Consider the following 23777-nt stretch of genomic DNA (forward strand, 5'->3'; position numbering starts at 1 on the left):
ACAAGTATGTAAATCTACTGCATTGCTATCGGGCAGATATTCCTGAAACATCAGCTTTCCTTGTGAGTATATGACTTATAACAAAATGCTTATATTAAAATAAACATAAATAATAATACATAGGGCAAAAATCACACAATTTTTTTTTTTTTTTTTTTTAATATTTTTTTTAAGATTTATTTATTTATTTATTCATGATAGTCACACAGAGAGAGACAGAGAGGCAGAGACATAGGCAGAGGGAGAAGCAGGCTCCACGCAGGGAGCCCGATGTGGGATTCGATCCCAGGTCTCCAGGATCGCGCCCCGGGCCAAAGGCAGGCGCCAAACCGCTGCGCCACCCAGGGATCCCAATTTTTAAAGAAAATATATCAGTTGTCAAAGAAATTCAGGGCCACTTTTTTAAAAAAGATTTTATTTATTTATTTATGAGACACACACACACACACACACACACACACACACACAGAGGCAGAGACACAGGCAAAGGAAGAAGCAGGCTCCATGCAGGGAGTCCTATGTGGGACTCGATCCCAGGACTCCAGGATCACGTCTTGGGCTGAAGGCAGGTGCTCAATAACTGAGCCACCCAGGAGTCCCTTATGGCCTTAGGGTTTACTACTAAGCTACTATGACTTTAGTAAGTCTGAGAAACTGAGATAGAAGAGTAAAAGTTGCAGAACAGAGCTGAAAGAGGCACAGAAAAAGGGTAAGTGGGTAAACTATGTGGCTAGAAGATCTTAAGGATGTATGTATATAATGACTTGGCTAATTCTTATACACAAATATAAATACAAGTATTCCACTACAATATGAAATAAAAGTTGTGGAAAGGTCCAAACAAGGAGTTAAATACCTTGATGAAGTAGCTGTACTCGGTATAAAGGAGGCAACGATGTCAAAAGGCACGTGTGCAAACGCATAGCTAGCAAGTATCTCAAACCACACTCGTCTAATGTGTCCCTTCCTATAAAGCAAATAGAAAATATGTTTCAGGAAAACTGTCACAAACCAGTAAATAATTAGGAAATAAGCATTAAATTCAATAATAACGATTTACACAAGATGTATGTTTGAGTGTATCCCTTTGCTAACAGTCAAATATCTTTATAAGAAATACATCTTTACAAAAGGTATTTGTAAATACAAAAACTCCCAAATGAAAAATGACTGGGGAAAATATAATTCCCTATTAGTATAGGTAATAACAGTACTTACAGCTATTCATAATAAATGAAATCTTGAAATCCAATAAAAAATATATTAACTATAGTAAGCTAGGTACAATTTTAAGAAGCATTTCCCACATGAAGTTAGATGAGATTGAAAAGATAGAAATTACATATCTAAAATGAAATCATTATTTATTATCACTGTTAATTAAAAAGCTAATATTTTCTAGTCTGGTTAGCTCAATTGAAATATAGTACTATGAAAGATTTAAAATTCGATTCCCTAGGCTAGTTTTACAAAGCTAAGGTTGACCCTTAACCTGATTTCACAAACTTAACTCCTATTTAAAAGTTGCACAAAGGTATGAAGTGTGAGGAGTTTCATTAAAATTATAGACACTGTTGGAGAAGCAACACAAAAGTTATGACCAGCACCCAGTCCAGTAACTGCCACTTGGGAAGTACTAAGAATGTTGAATCAAATAATATTTTCTAGAAGAATATAAAATGTTTTAAAATCTCAAAGTTTAAGTTCCAGCTCTACTTCCCATTAGCTATCTTTGTTCATCCACCCATTCATTTATTTATTCAACAAATCAAGTACCTACTACAGGAAAGGCACAGTGTAGGTGCTGGGGATTTGACAGTGAATAAGACAAAATCTCTCCTCTCATGGTGCTTTCATTTTAGGAGACAAAAACAAAAAACAATGTGTCTGGCAGAAAGTAATGCTATGGAGAGAAATAAAAAGTAGGCTTGACAGAAAGGGAGTACTGGAACAAGGGGATTCTATTTTATATAGTATACCCAGGGAAGAACTTTCCAAGACGATGATGTCTCAGCAGAAACTTGAGGAGGTGAGGGAATGAGCCAGGCATAAACTTGGAAAAAGCTTTCCACACTGAGAACACAAAATATGCAAAGGCCTTGAGACAGGAATGTGTTTAGTGTCTTCCTAGGACAGCAAGGAGGCCAATGTAGTGGAATGAAAATGAACACAGATCACACAGGGCCTTGTGGACCTCCGTAAGGATCTGGCTTTTATTCTAAAGTGAGATAGCAAGCCACTGGTATATGCTGAGCAGAAAAGAGATTAAATGTTTTTAATCACTGGTTCCTATGTAGACAACAGACTGAGGTAACAAGAATGAAGCAGTTTTGGGAGACTTTGTCAATAACCAGGCAGGAGGTAACAGTGACTTGGACTAGAGTGGTAATAAAAAAAGTAGTGAGAAATGACTGGATCCTAGATATATGAGAATTGGTAGCAGTTGTCACAAAACTGGATATGGCGGGTAAAAAAAAGCAGAGTCAGGAATACCTTTAATTCCATTTGGAAGAATTCATTTACTTAGAAATAATTTACTGAGATGTGCAACATACTTAAACTCTGAGCTTCAGCTTCCCACCTGTGAAATGGGAGACATTAATTCCTCCCTTATCTACCTCATGAAAGTACACTGGGACCAGCATGAGCCATTTTTATACTGCCCAGCCAATCATATAGTTCTGAGTTAGAAAGTTTATAAACTATTTTTCATGGATTATAAATACCTATTTTCTTAATATCCCAGAGTAAAAACTCTAAAAGTTTTCAAAAAAGTCTTAAGACTCTCCTGGGGAGAATTCTGCTCTATTGCACATAACACCTCATAATCATTAGGATTTGTTTAATTAACATGTTTAGAAAATAGGTCATGAGGCAAAACTTTCTAAGGTCTCTAGTTATTTTAATCTACACAGAAAACTTAGGGGATATATTATAAGGATATAAACCTGTATGAAGAGATATATTCCAGGTAGCTTTGAGGAACAGTCTTTCTTTTCAAATTTGGAAATCTTGTGAAATAATGTACAGGCTGGGAGGCAATCATGTATCCACATATGAACCCCAGTTCTGCCACTTATTACCTGTGTGACCCTATTTGCCTCCCTATGGATCAGTGTCTTCATCTATAAAATTTAGTATAATAATAGCTACCTACCAGAAGATTGTTGTGATAATTAAGTATGATAAAGTACATAAAGTGCCTGGCACATAGCAATTGTTCACTCCTCCACAATATTTACTGAATGAATGAATGATCAATAATTTTCGGTTTCCTTGGCTAATGCCATCATTTACAATCAACACCATTACCTTCAACTATCTGTATAAAAGAGAATGGAATCTAGTTTCAGGAGACAGCCAAAAATATTCTGGTTATAGAGCAAATTAGTCAAGACACACATTATAGTAAAATGTATTAAAACCTCTTTTTCTCTTTTTCAAGATTTTCAGAGAAAATTAGGTAATTATAAAAAATATATATACCTAGAAACGGGAAGATGAACAAGTTGAGTTCATGAGGTCTGTATAAGCCTTTTAGTTCAATAGCAAAATTATCAAATGGGCCATTATTATTACTAAAAGTAAAATAAAAATTAAAACAAGCTATAGAAGTAAATATGTTTGAAAAAAACAAGACTACATATATCTAAAATTACACAAAGCTTTCGTTGTAAAAATTCATGTGAGAATGCAGATACCACAAACCCATGAAGTCATATTTGCAAGTCATAACCTATCCCCAACTGTCTTTTCTTTCACAATTAATCATATTAGGTAACAATAACTGTCTACTAGAGAGGTCTTCTCACTACAAAGTTTAAAGAAAGACTGCAATTTAATGTGAATCATTATATAAATTATACAAATGGTTCTATTCATGGTAACTTGGTAAATTTTAGTGGGAATATTTACCTGAATAACTCTTATCTCTGCTCTCATCAAGCTCAGTACTGGTGGTAGCCACTGTATCAGCCAAAGCTACAAGGAACATCTGCTCCAAACGAGTAAGGCCTGGTAGACTTGAGTGCATAAGATGACTTGAAAGTACCCTAGCATGTTCTTGGCCAAAGTAAGCAGGTCCATATTGAGAAAGATTTATTACTTTTGATTTGTTTTCTCTCTTTTCTGGCTCTAAATCTATATCATCTGTGGTTATATCCTGGATTTGGAACAGCTCTGAATATTGATCTTCTGGTTCACTTTTGGTATGCTCTTCATAGCTCTGTGGTATTTTTGTACTTTCTTCTGAAATTCTGTAGGTTGTATCTTGATCTGCAGCAAGCAGTGCATATAATGGTAGTGGAGGAATAGAATCTATTTCAGTATAATCTCGAGTACCATCTTTTCCTATGGTGACTGTATCCTTTGCCGTACTGCCACTTACGCTAATGGTTCGGGAAAGATGTCGCTTAGTCCCTTCTCCAGCATCAGCATCTCTAACTATTGCAACTTCACCTGCAATACATTTTACTAAATGAGAGAGAATAGCTTTAGCCCTTCGAACTTTCCCTAAATCCATCAATTCTAGCAGCTGAGTTGGATGATATTGAGGGAGAGTAGGGGAAAGTACATGTGCAGCCTCAAATAAGCCGCCATCTTGAACTACAGTTGGTGAACAAAAAACATCATCAGCAATAGCTGTTCCTTCAACAATACTTTTTCTTGACAACATATTAGATTTAAAGGCAGAATGATCTTGTAACGCTGTCTCTTCTGCATCAGGACTATCAACTTCAATGTCTCCAAATTTGACAGCATGCTTCCACTGTGCATATACATGCATTTCACAATCCATTCCTACCACCAATATCCCATCTCTCACCCAGGAGAGAGAAACAGGCAGAGAAGGTGTACCATCGACAGAAGATACCAAGTCTATAGATCTAAGAAGAACCCATCTTGACCGAACTCCTTGCTTGATACTACCACCTAGTGGTAAAGTAATGACAGCTACTCCATCCTTGCTGTTGATTTGCTCAGTCACAATTCCTGAAAGCCGCCCATACATGAAGATATTAGCACCGACCCCCACTGTGAGAATGTGGGAGCCATCTTCTTTTGATACCCAGTCCAAATGCACTAAATGTTTGATATTTGGAATAAGATATCTATCCTTGCTCAAAAGTGCATCTGATTTGCTGTACACAAACAGATTACTGTCAACACTGACCCTTGAATCAAGTACACTTCCAACCTTGACCAAATCATCAAGATGAATTGTTTGTTCTAAAACCCATTCTGATCCTCCTGTAGATTCACATTCAAAGATGCAAACATGCATGGAAAATTCTTTAGAAACAAAACCATTGTGGTGGACAGGTTGTTTGTAAGCCACAGCAAGGCGACCTGTGTATGAACAGCTAACAGCAACTGGTCTTCCCACGATGCTCACTGTACTGGTATTATCTTCTCCTTCATCATTCATCAAGGGCCATCTCCTCCACTGGTAAGTTTCCTTCTCAACACTTTTACATTCTGGGTTGGTTTCCATATTACACTTCCAGAAGCGAACTTTATTGTCAGAACAAGTTGTTACCACTAAATAAGGTGCAAGGCACACCGGATAAATTGAAGAAGAACTCAGATGGCCTTAAAAAAGAAAAAGCAGATAGTCATGATAATAGAACTATAATATAAAATGCTAATAATCAAGTTCTACAATGTGATAAATCCAAAGTCAGAGTAAGCTTCTTCATTGTAATTCTGCAAACTCCCCTTAATACTAAGTGTCCACTGGCCAAGGTAACTACAAGTCTTGAACAGCCCACTGGTGAAATCAAAATATGCAATAATAATCTATCAGTTTTTAGATGTTTAAGTTTAAGTGAGGTTAGTATTCCACTAAAATAAAACTCAAATGTAATAAAACAAGTCAACCCTTAATCATGAAGTCTGTTACCTGTTATAATTTATATATGGCTTCACCACATGCCTTACTGGATTTTCAGTTTCCACTTATTGCTTTCATCAGAGATGCTTAAGTCATCACTACAGTTTCCCATTCAAATGCCCCTAACCTGCCCCTGAATAATACAGACTCTATATCTGCCCCTACCATCAAAATGTTTTCAGATAGTTAGATTGCTAGATCTCACCATTTTACCATGATTAATTCGAACTCTCTTAACACTGAACCAGAACCCTGACAGCTGAAGACCAATACCACCCATCCACTGTCAACTACAACATGAAGAGTGATAGACATTAGGACTGGGGTCAGAAGACCTGGATTCAAGTTCCAGCCCATTGCAATGGTGGGAAAGCCACTTCAACATCTAAGCCTGTTCCATCTAAATATTAGGCATCATGTTACTACTTCCTTTGGAGTGTTACTGTTAAGTAACACATTTACAAGAATGTTATAAAGCCTTTGCAAAATATAATTTATTATTATTAATTCCAATAAACTTATTTTGAGTATACCCCAAACTTTCCAAATACTCTGAAATTTCGACCCAAAAACTGGCCCAGATCTGTACCTGCCACAAAAGCCCAGATATAAACCGTTAATGTGATCTTTCCAACTCTGAATTCAAACCTATCTTATGGATCAATAAAGAACCCTCATACTCAAAATAATTCACCATTAACTGAAATGGTTTTGAACCTTCAATTTCAGTTCCCCAAAAATACTATTCTAGGAACTCTTTAATTACAGTTTACAAGTGACAGTTCATTTTAAATTTACCTGCCCTCCAAACTATCTTACCTACCTTGTTAAACTCAGTGTCATTCTAGGGCAGCCAGACTATAATCTTGTATCCTACATTTTTCCCCCATTTATCTGCCAACTCCTGCTCAAAAGTATTTAATAAGTGATACATGATTAGCACAACGTGAATGAAAAGCTTCAATTTAAAAAAAGTTTCTATGATCTGTAAATGAACACATTTGTTCTTCGCAACTGTACTATCATATTATTCCTATTTATAGAAAATCAGAGTGCAGGCAAGAAACTTTGCATTAAAATATTCATATAATTTCCTGTCAGACTGATTTATTTATCACAGGAAACTTTCTAATAAGTATATGTTTCTAAAGAGATACATCGTTACTAGAAAATTAGAGCTGTCAACATACATATTTCAGAAAGGTTCATCCATTTGACCCATTGAAGACCACTCTGAGCTACAACTGCTCAAGTTACCACTCTTCAAGTTACCTTACCTGCTGAAGGCGTTGCTCTTATTACTTCAACTCCTTCTGGGAGATCAAGAGGTTGGCTATATACCAGTCTAGAACTCAGAATAAGTTTACTAGCAGTTTGAAGATTGGCAATTGATGCAGAGTGTGGCATGGGGCTTACACTAGGAGAAGTTTCTGGAGAAGAGTCTATATTCTTCTGTCCAGGGACTGAAAGTAGACTCTCTGATGAAATGCCTTCTGAAGCTTTAGCTTTGAAGATAAGTTATGAAATATATTACTATCACTACTATATACATTAGCTAGAATATTTTGTTACCATTTAAGAAACATGGCTTTTTAAAAATACTTAGGGGACAAGGTCAATTTTCAGACTTTCACTCAGTTACTTTGACAGAATTTTTCTTCTATTTTATTCTTAGCATCACCAACTCCATCACAGAGACTTAATCCCAACACATAAAAACTAGGAAAAAAACTCAAATTATTTCATCCAGTGTTTTCAACCTTTAAAAAGTATCAAAAGCTTGGGTGCCTGTTGACTCAGTCAAGTGTCCAACTGTTGGTTTAGGTTCAAGTCATGATCTCATGTGTCATGGGATCGAGCCCGTGGTCAGGCTCCATGCTCAGTGGGGAGTCTGCTTGGGGATTCTCTCCCTCTGCCTCTTCCTCCTACTCTCATGCTCACATACATATATCCAAAGCTTGAGGAGGAACTTATTAACAAGCAGATTCTTGGGCCTCACCATCTAGAGACTGATATAGTTGTTTTGGGGTAGACCCCAGAAATCCACATTAATAAGCAGCCCAGGTGTTTCTGAAACAGAGCATCATGAGTCAAACTTTGAGAAATAGCAAGGTATTGTCTCACATAGTAGATGAAAGAATTTCAGTTCGGAGAGCTTAATAACTTTCCTACAGTCATATAACTAGCTAGTGGCAAAGAAGACACTAAAATTCCAGGTCTTAACTAGCAAGCACTACAACAAGATGATTTCAAAAACAGATACAAAAAATAAAAGTTCTAAACAAATTTAAGACAGTATTAGTTGACTGGCTTGCAGCCCACTGATAGAATCCAGAAACATGCAGAGCATGACATTTCTCAAGGAACTCATGGGTACCTTAATGTCTTAATGTTTATGTTTTATTAAAGACTAAAAGTAACCCTATCTTAACAGCAGCTAACCTAAGGTCCTAAAAGCCTTGTTTCAAATTTCCTTAATTCCTTAGGAACTTACTTTATCTTTATTACCCCCACCTCCACAAATTTAAAAGTATATAATCAGTCACTCCTCACAATCCTAGGACAGCTCTTTCTGCCCATCGGTCCTTTTCCCATGCTGTTAAACAATCACCTTTTTGTAAAAAAATAGGTGGGGGAGGTTCTTCCCAAGAGTCCAGCTCTTACATTAGAGTGGAATGTAAATCTCTAAGCAGATTCAATTATCTGTGCTTCTGCTACATGTAAGGGATACTCAGAATTACATTTATTTGTTTCCCCCTCCATGAGACTATTAATTTATCAAAGGCAAGGATGATGCTTGCTTTGTATAGCCCAAGAAGCATCAGAATACTAAGAGATATTGAGTAATCCCCCTTTTGCTTCTGATGGATGTTAAATATATCAATCTATCTTAGAATGGCAGACCACTAGATGAGAAATATTCCATAAAATGGAATGATACCACAAGCTTGCATCAGCCTCTCAGCAGAAAAAAGGACTGCTCCTGGCCCTACCACTAACTAGGGTATGCCTCCTCAAGCTTCACTTCACAATCTCTGGCTATTTTCTCATAGCCACATTTTCTAATATATATCTCATGCTAACAAAGGAAGTAAGAGCAGGGGGAAAAAGCAAAGGCCTTAGAGACACAAAACCTGATTTTGAAACTTGGTCCTATGACAAACCAGATGTGGAACTTGGTCAAGTTACTTAATATTATTCCATTAGTAAACTGGGGATAATGTCTGTCTCATGTGTATAAAACACTAATCTCAGTGCCTGGCACCTTAAAGGTAGTCAACATGTTCCTTCTCCATCTAAGTTTAAACGTCTAATTTCATTCTCTGCCAGGATTTTCAACATACTGATAAATTCAAGTATTTGCTGTGAATGACAACATACACTACGTTAAACCTGTTGTGAATGTTAGAACCAAAAGATAGACACTTTCAGTCATAGCTGAAGAGAACATATTTGTTTGTTTCTACTGTAATCTTGTTTGTGACCTTTTACTGCTATCAGAAACCGAGTAAGCAAGCAACTCTACACTAGGCCTGGCTTTAGAGGAGCAGCAGTGGGAAACGTCCTTCATGAGCAGTGAGGATGGAAGGTATCACATTCTTCCTGTCCTACCACAAGGATCTGTCACTACCTCTATTAATTTCTTCAGAACCATTCCCAGCTCTGTGTCCAACTCTAGAAAATACTGTATTCTCTGGTGGGTTAAAAATTCTCTTCATGACAAGCTGGTTTTAGTTCACTCTACTCTTCCAATTTTTGTGAAACAACATGTAACACCAAGAGTGAACTTCAAAGGCTTTGAAAGAACTTCTGGATTCCTGCTACCTCAAGATTAGGCTCAAATGGGCACAGGTAAAGATTAATCAAATCATTTGGCTTTTCTAACCCTAGTTCATGGCCCAGTCAGAACTGCTGTTTATTATGTGATAATATGAATTACAAAGGGAACAAAAAATATTAGTTGACTGTATTAAATGTTTAATGCATACAAAATCAGTTATATTATACAACTACTTAGAAAAAATAAAATCTTTTAAAAACAAAATATTTTGAGTTAACCAGCTTAACGCAGATTCAGCTTCATATAGCTATCTGTGCAGTTCATTTTTACAATTATTTTCATTTTACTCAGAAAGTAAAAGTTTGTTCTAAAAAGATGGATCCATGATCAACTTCTTTGCTTCATACTACAGATTTTCTAATTTGCTAAGAAATCAGTATGAATGTGTATAGCAAAAGCATGGTTAATGTAACTTATCACTGTTGGATTTCTTAATATTCTACAAAAACAGTTCTACTTATGAGCTTCAGATGCTCAACTGTATTTTAATAATAGCAAATCTGCTTCTCTTAGTGATTCTGAAGCTAAGTACGCTGTGTCAGATTAAAGCATGCATTAATTCACAGAAAAGCACAATTTTAATTCTATGGGCAAAACAAATTTATAGAGACACAGTAAGTATCTAGGACATGGTCATCGTAAGCATTCAATAAATATTAATTGAAAAAAATAAAGATCAAACTTTTAAAAAATATGTCTAATGTGCCCACAGACTGGTTTGGTTTTAAATTAATCTGTTTCATCAATTATTTATGATCTTGTAATTAAAAGTCTGGCATATCCATACTTCAATCCAGCAACTCAATTTATAGTTTACTGGATCTTCATTTTAAAGAATTAGCCAAACTAAAACATATTCAGTAAAATGATTTCACATTCACCTGTGCATAAAATTATAATATAATTACTTACCTAAGCATGCCTGTACAGATTTAAGGTGAAGGTGCCACATGTGGAGAATAGAGTAATTATTACTGTCCTTTTCAATTACTACTAGAAAGAACTTTTCTGAAAACGGTGGTGGACGATATCCTATTATTCAAAAGAAAAGTACATTTAAGTCATATTTCCATTGGGCTAAATAAAATAAAGACAGTTTTTAAAAACATCTCTTGATATGTATACAAGTCAGAAGGAAGAGGAAAAAATAGATATGTAGGAGTTTTATGTCATTTTTGTGCCAAAAATTAGGTAGCTATCAAGGACTAATGGGACTCTGTCAAAAGTACACCAAAGCCAACACAAAGGTATACCTATTGGTCAAAGATGAGACAATCTGAGTATCAAAGAATAAAAATGAATACAATTTATTAAAACATACTGACACTTAAAAAAAACCATGAGTACCTAAATATTAAAAGAGAAAAAAAAGGGCACATAAGAAAAAAAGGAAAAGGAAGAATAAGAAAAAACAGAAGGAATAAAAGGAAGAGAAACAAAGAGAAGGACAGAGAGACAGAGACAGAGACAGAGGAAGAAGGAGACAGAGCAAAAGAGGAAGAGAATGTGCAAGAGCATAGTCAGCTTCACTGGATGCCTCTCATAGTAAATGAGACACTAGTTCCTTATTTGGAAAATTGAAGAAACATGTATCCTCCTTTTCCTATATGAAAACACAATTTTAAAAAAATTTAAATGCATTGGGGGAAGGGCAGTAGTGGCAGTACAGAAGAGACTTTTTAGAAATCTTATGCATTTTTTTAAAATTAAAAGACACTGTGGATATAATTTTCCCTGTTGACAATTCTATTTTTCATATGTGACAATGAAATCTACACAAAACAGAAACTTTCTGTATTTTTTTCCTTTTAATTCTAGTGTAGTTAACATACAGTGTTATATTAGTTTCAGATGTACAATTAGTGATTCAACAATTCTATACATAACTCGGTACTCATCATAAGTGTACTCTTAATCCCCTTCACCTATTTCACCCATCCTCCCACCAACCTTCCCTCTAGTAACCATCTATTTTCTATAGTTAAGAGTTTGTTTTTTGGTTTGTCTTTTTTTTTCCCTTTGTTCAATTGTTTGTTTCTTAAATCCACATACAAGTGAAACCACATGGTATTTGTCTCTCTCTCACTAGCTAATTTCACTTAGCATTATACTCTCTAGCTTTAACCATATTGTTGCAAATGACAAGATTTCATTCTTTTTATGGCTAAATAACATTCTACTGTGTGTATATGTGTATACACACACACTCCCCCCACATTCTCTTTATCCGTTCATCAATCAATGGACACTTGGGTTGCTTCCATATTTTGGCTATTGTGAACAATGCTGCAATGAACACAGGGGTGCATATATCTTTTCAAATCAGTGTTTTTGTATTCTTTGGGTAAACACCCAGTAAGTAGTATGATTACTGCACCACAGGGTTGTTTTTAATTTTTTGAGGAACCTTCATACTATTTACCACAATGGCTGTGCTTGTTGGCATTCCCACCAATAGTATAGTTTATGGGTATATGGGGGTTTCTTTTTCTCCACATCCTCGCCAAGACTATTTCTCATGTTTTCTGTTTTAGCCATTTTGACAGTTGTGAGGTGATATCTTATTATGGTTTTGATTTGCATTTCCCTGAAGAATGATATTAAACAAATCTTTCCTTAAAAATGAAAATCCGTAACGACAATCTCTTGGCAATGAGCACTGCTAGAGCTCTAATTGTCTCTAAATACCACATCTCATTAAAAAGAACAATGTGGAGTGACAACTCCACTCTTGCAAAGGATATCTACAACACAAGCTTAGGATAATTTATGGTACTTGAAAGAAGGTAAACTAGTAAAAATAGTAAAGTTGTGACAAAAGGACTCAGGACCAACTTGAAAGGGCCCTCACTAGCCTAATATGGGACAATGTAAGCAATAAAAATAATGACTGAAAACTGGCTGATATATGCTGAGTACATAAAAATCCATGAGTGATAAGTACTTCTATGTAATTATTCTTCAATAAAGTGTTTTTAAAAAATGGATTCATAATGATACTCAAAAGAAAAAGAAAGCCAACAACAACAATAATATATTCACCAGTAATCCCTGGTAATAACTTGAGTACAAACTCCCTCTTCTAAAATTCCCAATTAAAGGGAAAGAACTAAATACTTACCTGCCTTTCCTAAAAATAATTCTGTATTTCAAAGTAGCCAAATAGCTCTAGTTGATAAGAGAAAGCCTTTCTTTACAAATACTTTCCGGCTAATAAATAAATGAGAATTGATAAAGTTAGGAAAATGTAATTTTGCGATCTTAAATGAAATAATGGATCTAAAGACAACAACATTAATAGGAGAAACCATGATATAGCAGATTGGTGGCAAACATTACACTGAAACCACCACCTGCGTCTTCTGCATCTAGTATCATTAAAAATGAGACATCCTAAGAGATGTCCTTCTATGAAGGGCACAGCATCACCTAGAAATCTGAACCTGGATCTAATAAAATCTACATAGGTAATATGCTAATAGGAGAAAGTTTGAATAACACTGTAGGTAATTAGGGAAATTCCTATATAATAACTTTCTCTAAAACAAATAAGTGGCATGATGAGAGTATAAAGAGGGCATCACTTTAGATTAAAATACCCTTAAACAATGAAATACAACAATGTAGAGAGTTTGTTTGGATATAGAGCCAAACAAATTAAAACCAAGTAACTTTTGACATTTTTGAGACACCTGAATAAAGTAAGCATGGACTAGTTATTACACAATTCTGAGGAATTTTGTTATTTATCAATGTGATAACAGCACTCATTTAAAAAATCATTTTTAGAAAAAAAAAAGAAAGTCATTTTTAGAAATGCATGTGGAAGTACACAGGAGTGAAACAACATGATGGTTGGGTTTGTTTTAAAATATTTCAGAAAGGAGCACCTGGATGGCTCAGTCGGTTAAGCAGCCGACTCTTGATTTTGGCTCAGATCATGATCTTGGGGTGGTAGGATGGAGCCCTGCATCAGGTTCTGCGCTAAGCGGGGAGTCTGCTTCAGGATTCTTTCTCTCCCTCTGCCCCACCACCCCCCTTGCTTGCACTCTCTCTAAAATAAATAAATAATTTTTTTTCTAGAAAAAAGGAAAAGGAAATAGGATAAAGCAAGTGAAACAAAATCTTTAAACTTTGTACTCTAATAGGCATTTTTCTTAATTAAAAGAGAAGTTAAAGGGGTGCCTGGTAGAGCACGCAACTCTTGACCTCAGGGTCATGAGTTCAAGGCCCATGTTGGACATGAAGCCTACATAAAATAAAAAATTTTTAAATTTTTTAAATATTAAAAGAAATTAATTTTTAACTAAAACTTAAGAAGTACAAAATAAGGCAGGGACAAGGAAGAGAGAACATATGCCTATCAAGTCCTTTAAAGAAATAAAATAGCTATAAAATCAAGAAGAATACCAAAATCTAAGGGAAAACCAAGAAGGGCATTAGGAAATCTTTTGACCTAATTTTACAATGACATAAAGAAATATAAAAGGAGGTAAATAAAAAACATTTTAAATGTCTTTCAATTAAAAATATTATGATAAAATAATTACTTTCTATAAGCATTATCTCTAGTAGGTTAGCATGAATTTCTTGTTAGAAATAAGATGATAAAGTGTAGCTAGGTTTTGGGAAAGCATTTTAAAAAGTTCAAACCAGATAAAGGTGAAATATTACAGAAAAGCATGTTTTAAATCCATAAAGCAGTCCTGTTATGCCCTATTGATAGTGAAATAAGACAATGTGACAACTGAATAACTTATTAAGAAGAAAACTATTAATATAAGAAGATGCATGAAAGGAAAAACTTACTAGTGGTAAAGACATGTCAGAGAAGAATTCACTCTTATTTTTCACTAAATAAAAGACACTAACTATATAAATTTGGTAGAAATACTGTTCATAAATGTCTATATATAATTCTGTGATATAAGCTATATCAAGAAAATTTATTATGTCTATTTGTCTATTTAGAAACTTATGATCTATAACCAAATTAGATAAAGGATCTAGAAACCTTTTGTTTTTTGTCTTTTTTTTTTTAAGATTTTATTTATTTTTCCATGAGAGACAGAGAGAGGAGAAAGAGGCAGAGACACAGGCAGAAGGAGAAGCAGGCTCCATGCAGGGACCCGACGTGGGACTCGACGTGGGACTCGATCTTGGGACTCCAGGATCACGCCCTAGGCCGAAAGCAGGCACTAAACTGCTGAGCCACCCAGGGATTCCCTGTAAAATTAATTCTTTTTTTTTTTAAGATTTATTTATTTATTCATGATAGACGTAGAGAGAGAGAGAGAGGCAGAGACACAGGAGGAGGGAGAAGCAGGCTCCATGCCGGGAGCCCGACGTGGGACTCGATCCCAGGATTCCAGGATCAGGCCCTGGGCCAAAGGCAGGCGCTAAACCGCTGAGCCACCCAGGGATCCCCTGTAAAATGAATTCTTAAAGCAGAACATATCTTTCCTTCTTTCAAACAGAAAATATTCTATTTGTTCTATGTTCACATATGTTCTATATTCAAATAGCACATGACTGTTTCATAATTACAAAGTTAGAACTTTTAAAGGGAACATTTTAAGCTAAATAATAAAGTTTAAACTAAACATCATATGGGTTCTACTCCTGAAAGCTCTTATGGAGAATTGCTTTCTTTCACACACAAAAAAACAAATACATATCAGAGGGCAACATCGTGAGATGGTATCTTTAATTCACAGTGTACCTAAGGTCCCTGATATACCATAAAAAACAATGTCTTACATTATATATTCATCAATGGTCTTTATCAATTTATCAGGGACTTTTAAAAACTTACACTAAAATTAGTTTGCTTAAGGTACTACAGGGAACTTAATACCAATAAGAGATAATTTAATTGTAAGATTGAACACTTAAAATTACTTTTTAAAACAATTAAACTGGGACACCTGGGTAGCTCAGTGGTTGGCCTTTTGCCTTTGGCTCAGGGTGTGATCTTGGGGTCCTGGGATCGAGTCCCACATTGGGTTCCCCATGGGGAACCTGTTTCTCCCTCTGCCTGTGTCTCTGACTCTCTCCCTATGTCTCTCATGAATAAATAAATAAAATCTTTAAAAAAAATAAAAATAAAACAAACTAGGATTCAAAAATAATATTTTCTTGGCAAAAGTCTATGTCATTGGTAAAACTCTCTTTCAAAATGTAATTTTCATCCAAATGCTTTCTTCACATACAAACAAGCAATTTTTAAAGAACTGATATTATTTGCTAAAAATTACAAGAGTGATGACTTTTGATAATATAGATCCATACTCAATAAGAATTTGGAGGACATTTTTTAGGATTAAAGTATCAAACTCAAGTCTACTCCTTAAAAGTACCTTGTGATGGCTGAAAAAATATTTCTGTTTCCTTTTTCTCCATATCTTCCTTATGTGGTTTGTATCCTATAATGAAATCTTCTTGAAACACATGAAGCAACTGTGTATTTGAGCCACACTACAAATATGAAAAAAAAATTTAATCTTTCAATTCCCTGCCTCCACCCACCACCTCCCCAAGAACACTATTGTAGAAGAAATAAACAAATAATTTCTATTCTTTATCAAGTGACAAATTAGAAAGGAAAAAGCAACAACGAAAAAATCATTAGAATCACCTGGGCAGAGAAAATCGCTTTCAAAGATACGATAGCCAGTGGCAGAATTGAAGAGCTTTAATTTAAAAAAAATCAACAGATCTGCTTTTAAACACATACACACACACACACACACACACACACACACACACACACACACGACAAGTGATCTACACCACTCTGAGCTAAAAAATACTAGGTCTCATGAATGGCTGGAGAGCACTATGCTATGTTACGAGGCAACTAGTACAGGATTCCCTTAGTTTTCTAATTCCACTTGAGAACCAAAAAAAGAAAAGGAAAACCAGAAAAGTCCTCAAAGTATTCCCTGACTGTCTAGTGGAAATTGTGAGGGGCCCTATGACAGCCAGTTGGGGTTGGGTGACACACCTCTGGATTAATGTATTTACATGTAAGTAACTAGAATTTCTAGAAGGATGGATGAGACAACACTGTCAGCTGCTACTGCTATGCTATGTGAGCACGTTTTTTAACAACACAGAGAAAAAGAGTAAAAATAATACAAATGGCCGCTTACAATTACAAAAGTGAGCTGAAATTCAAGGAAAAACTAAATCTTATTATGGAAGTGTGTCAAGACAATTAGATGGCTACCCCACAGATTTTAGGAAAGGGAAGCACTGGATGAGTGGGCTAAATCTTACAGAATAAAGGAAATCAACCTCCTTACAAACTACACAGAAATGAAAGGACTGTAGTATTAGGTTAACCCACTGAAGTTTTATGAAAGTTATATGGTATTTTTATGTTTCTCTATATAGAAACCAAAAATCTTTTCATTTGGGTCACCTCCCCAAAGGAAAAAAATAAATGAAAAGGGAAAGGTAAGGTCTTTACGGAGACAGAAATCATACAGCACACTAGACACAAACCTAGAATGTATTTTAAACTTTGTAATTTACGAGCCTAAGCCATTTATCAGTGCTTGCAGTTTACCAATCCTTGTGTTAAAGACAGCCACAACTAGAGGGTGAAAATTCTTGAACAAGTATGAAGTTAAAGGCATAATGCTAAGTGAAGAGTGGCCTCAGTTAATAACCCTTGGTGAAGAGATGAAGCTGAAGTGGGAGATGAATTTAGCACCCAGCCCACTAAAAATCAAGGCCTTTATGGGAATGAAGACAATCCACTCTTCTCTCATATCCCTATGGAGTGGAAAAAGGAAATCACAGGTTAAGGATTTCCTTGGAGGCATTTGTAGTTTGAGTCTGGCAGCCACATTTCTGTTGCCAAGAGCTGACATGGTAATTTCTCTACATTGGTGAAAATTATTACATTTTCACCCACAGAATGTACCAGGCACCATGGGGAAAAAAATAACACAATTATATTTGTTTTTTAAAATGGTCAGCTCTTTCTTCATTTCCTTGTTTAAAAATACTGGTATAACTTCCTCACAACAATCTTGTTTTTTTTTTTATTTGGAATAAATACATTAGGTCTATCCTTTAGGTCACCAACATGATCCTGAAGAAACAAATATCCTGAGAACTAGAAAGGGATTTATGAATTTACTGTAGAGAGAAGGGTTCTCCCCATTTCCTAGGTATTTTCTGGGGAAGAACAGTAACTACAAAAAAGACCTGTGATTGGAAAGTAAATGTATATTTGGATCCCACTTTCAGCTGAATTTTACTGGATATCATAAAAATATCTAATATTCAGCCTAGCAAGGCAAACACTAAAGCTGAATTGAACTATCAGCTGAGTTGAAATGAGGAATAACGTAAAAAGGGAAACCACAATCCAAGCCTCTATGCAGCTGTACTGTATTTTCCTTTATGGTTTCCCTGCCTGAATTAAATGACCTTTAAACAGGAAACAAGGCTACAGATATAATTCATCTGGAGAATAATTCCTAAATCATTAGATTTTTACTGTGGAAATCAAGAGAAGCTGGCTATATTTAGTATCAAACAAGAGAATTATTCTGACAACGAAATATATGCACATAAAGCACTCTGGAATAGAATACATTAATATCTCCATTCACAAGCATGTTTTTACTTGGTTGGTTATTGCGTCGAGTTCAATAATGCAGCCAGGCCGCGCAGTAGACTGTTGGCTCACAATATTAAACACTTCTCCAATAAGTTTCTGTAAATAAAAAACAGAAAATGCGAATGATCAACAATTTATGAATCTATTGTGAGTATGATACAGCATCTGAGACATTCAAGGCCCCTCTAAATACTGATTGGCAATGGCAATTCATACATTCAAAAAAAATTTCAAATTTCTATACTCTTATTCTCATTTTTAAAATTAACCAGGTAGAAAATTCTACAGCGTTTAGCTAAATAGCATATTATTTTAAGGCATCTGGTTCTTTTAACATGCCTTCATTTTGCAATCTTAAAGCTCCAAGACAGACACGGCTGGGTATTTGGCCCAACGCCCATGTGTAAGGTCTGCAGATGTGCAATGCCAAGTAAAAGTACAACGCTGCCAGTTAGAAGGTATGGGCAATGGTTGAGAAGAAGTGGGACTCTGCAACTTGAGATGAAGATGTTTGAATATGGGAAGCCTAACTATGAGTCCCCAAACTCCCAAACCTTTCTGCTGAAAAAAGCAGTCCTTTCTCCATCCTTCCAAACAGGATTTCCTTGCATAAAAACCTTTCAGTAACTTCACTTGAAGCAGTTACTTAACAAGGAGATGCCCATTCTCTTCTATATCACCTCTATTATTTATGAACTCTGGGCTGGTAAGAGGGGTGAGATCCCAGCTTAGCCTAGGGATATAAATACAAGATTGGCTCTGGAAAAACAACATATACTCTGGGGTTGAAGGATATTTCCAATTTGTATCAGCAGAATTCCAGAGACATGTATGAGAACAGATTCTATGGTTATTAGACCAAGGAGGCAAAATACATGGCTGGGTATGGCTGAATTTATTGTTGGGTACATTCACCCAAGATTCAGGATTTGAAGTGTTATCTCAGACATCTGTCTGCTGGGTTTGTTAACTGAAATCTGGATGCAACTCTGGCCTACAGGTGGTGAGGTTAAAATACTGGAATACCTCTAACACACCATGAATCCTTGCTACTCAAGTGTGGTCAATGGACCAACAACAACAGCAGTGTCTGGAAGCTTTCTGTAAATACAATTCTCAGGCCCGGAAGCTAAAACATCTGCATTTTAACACAATCTCTAGATGATTCCTGTACATACTGAAGTTTAATATGTACTGACATAGATCAATGGTTCTCAGATTTGGCTGCACACTCAATCACCTGAGGAGCTTTAACAATCATTGCTGCTCAGCTCTCACTCACAGAGACTGCTTTATTGGTCTAGAGTATAATCTGATCACAGGCATTTTACAAACTCCTCAGTGCTTCTAATATGAAATCAAAGTTGCAATCTCCTTGCAGGGATACCCATTTTAGGTAAGGATTTGCCTTTCCTGCCCACAACTCTGCTGCTAGCACTGTGACTAAGGCCTTACCAAATGCCTTATTCAACACTACAGGATCTTACTCAACTTTACCTCCAACAAAAGAACCCTTTTAACAGCAGAAGACAGGGCCAGAATTAGGATAAAGTGAATGAAGTACTCACCTTAGGTGTGAAAATTAAGGGGGTGGGGAAGGAGGTGCCAAAAAATCAATAATCAAGATAAATAATACCTTAATGCAGTATTTTTAAAAGATTTATTTATTAGAGAGGAGGGGGGCATGCCTGTGCAAGTTGGGGGAGAGACAGAGGGAAAGGGAGAGAGAACCTCAAGCAGACTCCCTGCTGAGTGCAGAGCCCCACATGGGGCTCAATCTCACAACTCATGAGACTCTGACCTAGGCTGAAATGACAAGTCAGACATTTAATTGACTTAGCCACCCAGGCTTCCCAATGCAGTATTTCTTAAAATCAAAAGTAATGCAAAAAAATTTATAATGAACAAAATACCAAAATTTTAAATATAGGATTCAACAGTGTTATGGGGCACCTGACTGGCTCAGTCAGAAGAGCATGTGACTCTTGATCTTGGGGTCATGAGTCTGAGTCCCACATTGGACATAGAGATTATTTAAATAAAAACTAAAAAGAAAAAAATGCCTCAGTGAGCCATATTAGAGCTGAGACATGTTTTTATGTATTTTTAATGGCTTTTTTCCAGAACATTAAAATGGTTGAAAACTACTGAAAAATTGAAAAGAAGGTGTATTAAAACTCACAATATTATTTTAAGCTTAAATTTATTTATACCAAAATAAGATTAATGACTATTTTACTTTCCTGGATTTAGTGGGAGCTAATTTAGCAATATTTTTTAAATCTACTTTTTGCTTATCTTGTTTTAACTACAGAGAACTTCCCTATTTGGCAGTCTCTTAACTGAATGACAATTTTAAATAATTTTTTTCATTAATTAATTTTTTTTCCCCCGAGAGGGAGGAGAAGGAAGGACAGAGGGAGAAGGAGAGACAGAAACGTAAGCAGGCTCCACACCCAGTGTGGAGCTCAATGTAGGGCTCAATCTCACAATCCTGAGATCATAACCTGAGCCAAAATCAAGAGTCAGATGCTTAACTGAAGGAGCCACCCAGGTGCCTCCTTAAATTATTTTTAATTAACTTCAGCTTACTGAAATTTCTTTTGCAGGACAACATTATGACTAGTATTGTTTTTTTTTAAAGTTCTGAAGTCTGCTTCCAAATTTGAATAAAACTGCATTAAGCAAAATTTGTGAATCAGTTTTAGAAGACCCAAACACAATGTTGATTTTATATTACAAATTATGGACATTGCATGACACTTAAAACTTTTTCAGATGAATTTTCCACAAGACTGCAAGTCAGTAGCTGCATTTTATAAACAAGATTATCTAGGGACGCCTGGGTGGCTCAGCAGTTGAGTGGCTGCCCTCTGCTCAGGGTGTGATCCTGGTCCCGGGATCGAGTCCCACATCAGGCTCCCTGCATGGAGCCTGCTTCTTCCTCTGCCTGTGTCTCTGCCTCTCTCTCTGTGTCTCTCATGAATAAATAAAATCTTAAAAAAAGAAAAACAAGATTAACTTTTCTCCAGCTAAAAATTCAAAATCTAAAACAATTAAGTTAATTTTTCATATTTCCATTTTGTTTTTTGTTTTTTTTATTTATGATAGTCACACACAGAGAGAGAGAGAGAGAGAGGCAGAGACACAGGCAGAGGGAGAAGCAGGCTCCATGCACCGGGAGCCCGACGTGGGACTCGATCCCGGGTCTCCAGGATCGCGCCCTGGGCCAAAGGCAGGCGCCAAACCGCTGCGCCACCCAGGGATCCCTATACCTCCATTTTGAATGTGAAATTAGTATGCTTGGTAGTCAGAATAACGGCCCCCAAAATGTTCTCATCCTAATTCCTAGAACCTGTAAATATGTTACTTTACATGACAAAAGAGATTTTGTGTGTGATTAAATTAAACGTCTGGAGATGGGAAATTATCTTTGATTAGATAGAAGGGTCCACCATAATCATGATGGTCCTTATAAGAAGGAGGAAGTATGGAAGGACTCAGAGAGAGAAACAAAGGCCAGAGAAAGAGATTTGAAAATGCTCTGATGCTCACTTTAAAAAGGAGGAAGGAGCCATGAGCCAGCCAAGCGACACAGGGGGAGAAGTTGGAAAGGGCAAGAACATGGATTCTCCCCTACAGCCTCCAGAGGGAATATGGCCTTGCCAACACTTTGGTTTTAGAATGTCTGACCTCCAAAACCATAAGATAGTAAATGTATTGTTTTAAAGTCACCAATTTGATGGTGACAATTTGTTATATCAGCAGTAGGAAACTAATACAGATTCCCACAATCTCTGTAATCTTTACTTGATAGGCATTTTTTCCAATAAGAATATCACATCTTATAATTCATGTATTTCCAGTTTCCCTTTTGCTTTTAATTCATTTTCGGTTCAGGGACTATACGCATACCTCTTGCTAATAATTTACACTCACCAAACATAATTTCAAAGTTACTCTCTCACTCTCTCACTATATCCAACAAATCTCAATTGAAAACTGGATTAGCAAAGAAGTAAATTTTGATCACATTATTGAAGTGTTTGCCTTCATGAAAGCCAAGAAAATAAAATTATAATAAATTCTGTTTAGGGCATAAGTAACATTTAAACTTAAAAGAATACCATGAATTTTAATATACTTACTTCTAATTTTCAACTACTTTAATGTTCTGGTAAAAAATTAACCATTAAGAAATTACAGAAACATATGTTTATAGAGGCTTCCTTTTGCCACAGGCTTCAATGTGGCTCATCGTGGCACTGCTGGATCTGTATTTAAAATTTTGTCATTTTGTTCATCAAGGACTTCTCTGCATTTATTTTGATTGTTTGAAATACAGCACTAAAACTGCCCAACCCGGTAATTCCACTACTACTGGACATTTACTCAAAGAAAATGTGAACACTAATGTTTAGGCCCCCCCACCAGGTTTAAAAAGAAAAAAAAAAAAGACAAATACCCAAGGTGCTGACAAGAGCGTAAGAGAATGTAGAATTTGGTGGTGAGAGGAGGAAACTATGATTACTGAATTCAGGCTCTGTGACTATCTGTAGAAGCAGGGGCTATAAGAGCTTTCCTTGACATTGTTTCTTTCCCCTGATTTTCCAACTGTGACAAGTACTGAGAGTGCAACAGCTTCAATTCAGGTTCCAAGTAGGACCATGACTAAGCTGGCATCATTACACAATGACACAATGCCAAACAGGAATCTGCATTTCCCCTGTGCTGGAGATAAAAGTTTCTCCATCTAAATAAAAATCAGGAATAGATGCTAGGGGGCAAAAAGAGTGGACTTTGCTAGCTAATCTTTCTCTGCATCTAAACTTGATATGCATTGTCTGCTTATTCTGTGCCCCAAGAGGTTTTCTTCTGGACAGTATCACCTAGCTCCCAAGCCCACTTCAGCTTCAGGCTGAATTCACTCCATGGGAGGGACTGGTCAGAGATTGGAGAGAAAAGAGAGAGATTAGTTGGGGTATTTATGCCCCCTGCTCCCCACAATTCTAGCAGTGGCTATTCTCCTGTGTGGCTACCTCTCCCAACAGGCAGCTCCTTTTCCATGGCTTTTCTCTCACCAGACTTTGGTATACTGTTACTGCTCTCTTGTCCCGCAGGCACAGGGATCTATTTTTCTACTGTCACTGCAAAAGATTATCAAAACTTAGCGATTTAAAACAACACAAATGTATTACCTTATAGTTCTGTAGGTCAGAAATCTGACATGAGTCTCACTGAACTAACATCAATTTGTCAGCAGGGCTCCATTTCTTTCTGGAGACTTGAGAGAAAAGCCCAATTTCCTTGCCTTTTCTAGCTTCTAGAGGTTATCCATATTCTTTGGCTCATGGCTCCCCTCTCTCCTTCCCCAAAGTTAGTAAATTCATCTCTGATCATTCCTC

At 36.2% G+C, this 23777-nt stretch overlaps 1 protein-coding gene across 1 annotated transcript in view; it reads right to left on the bottom strand.

Moving 5' to 3' along the window:
• The window catches only part of DMXL2 (Dmx like 2), a 152932-nt gene that overhangs the window by 43201 nt on the left and 85954 nt on the right, over positions 1-23777 (bottom strand). The window contains 6 exon segments of the mRNA XM_035708792.2: positions 857-967; positions 3916-5592; positions 7171-7398; positions 10647-10766; positions 16094-16211; positions 18379-18468. Coding sequence (XP_035564685.1) covers positions 857-967; positions 3916-5592; positions 7171-7398; positions 10647-10766; positions 16094-16211; positions 18379-18468 — 2344 coding nt within the window.

Source organism: Canis lupus, chromosome 30, assembly GCF_003254725.2.
Source record: "Canis lupus dingo isolate Sandy chromosome 30, ASM325472v2, whole genome shotgun sequence".
In the NCBI taxonomy this organism is placed as follows: Eukaryota; Metazoa; Chordata; class Mammalia; order Carnivora; family Canidae; genus Canis; species Canis lupus.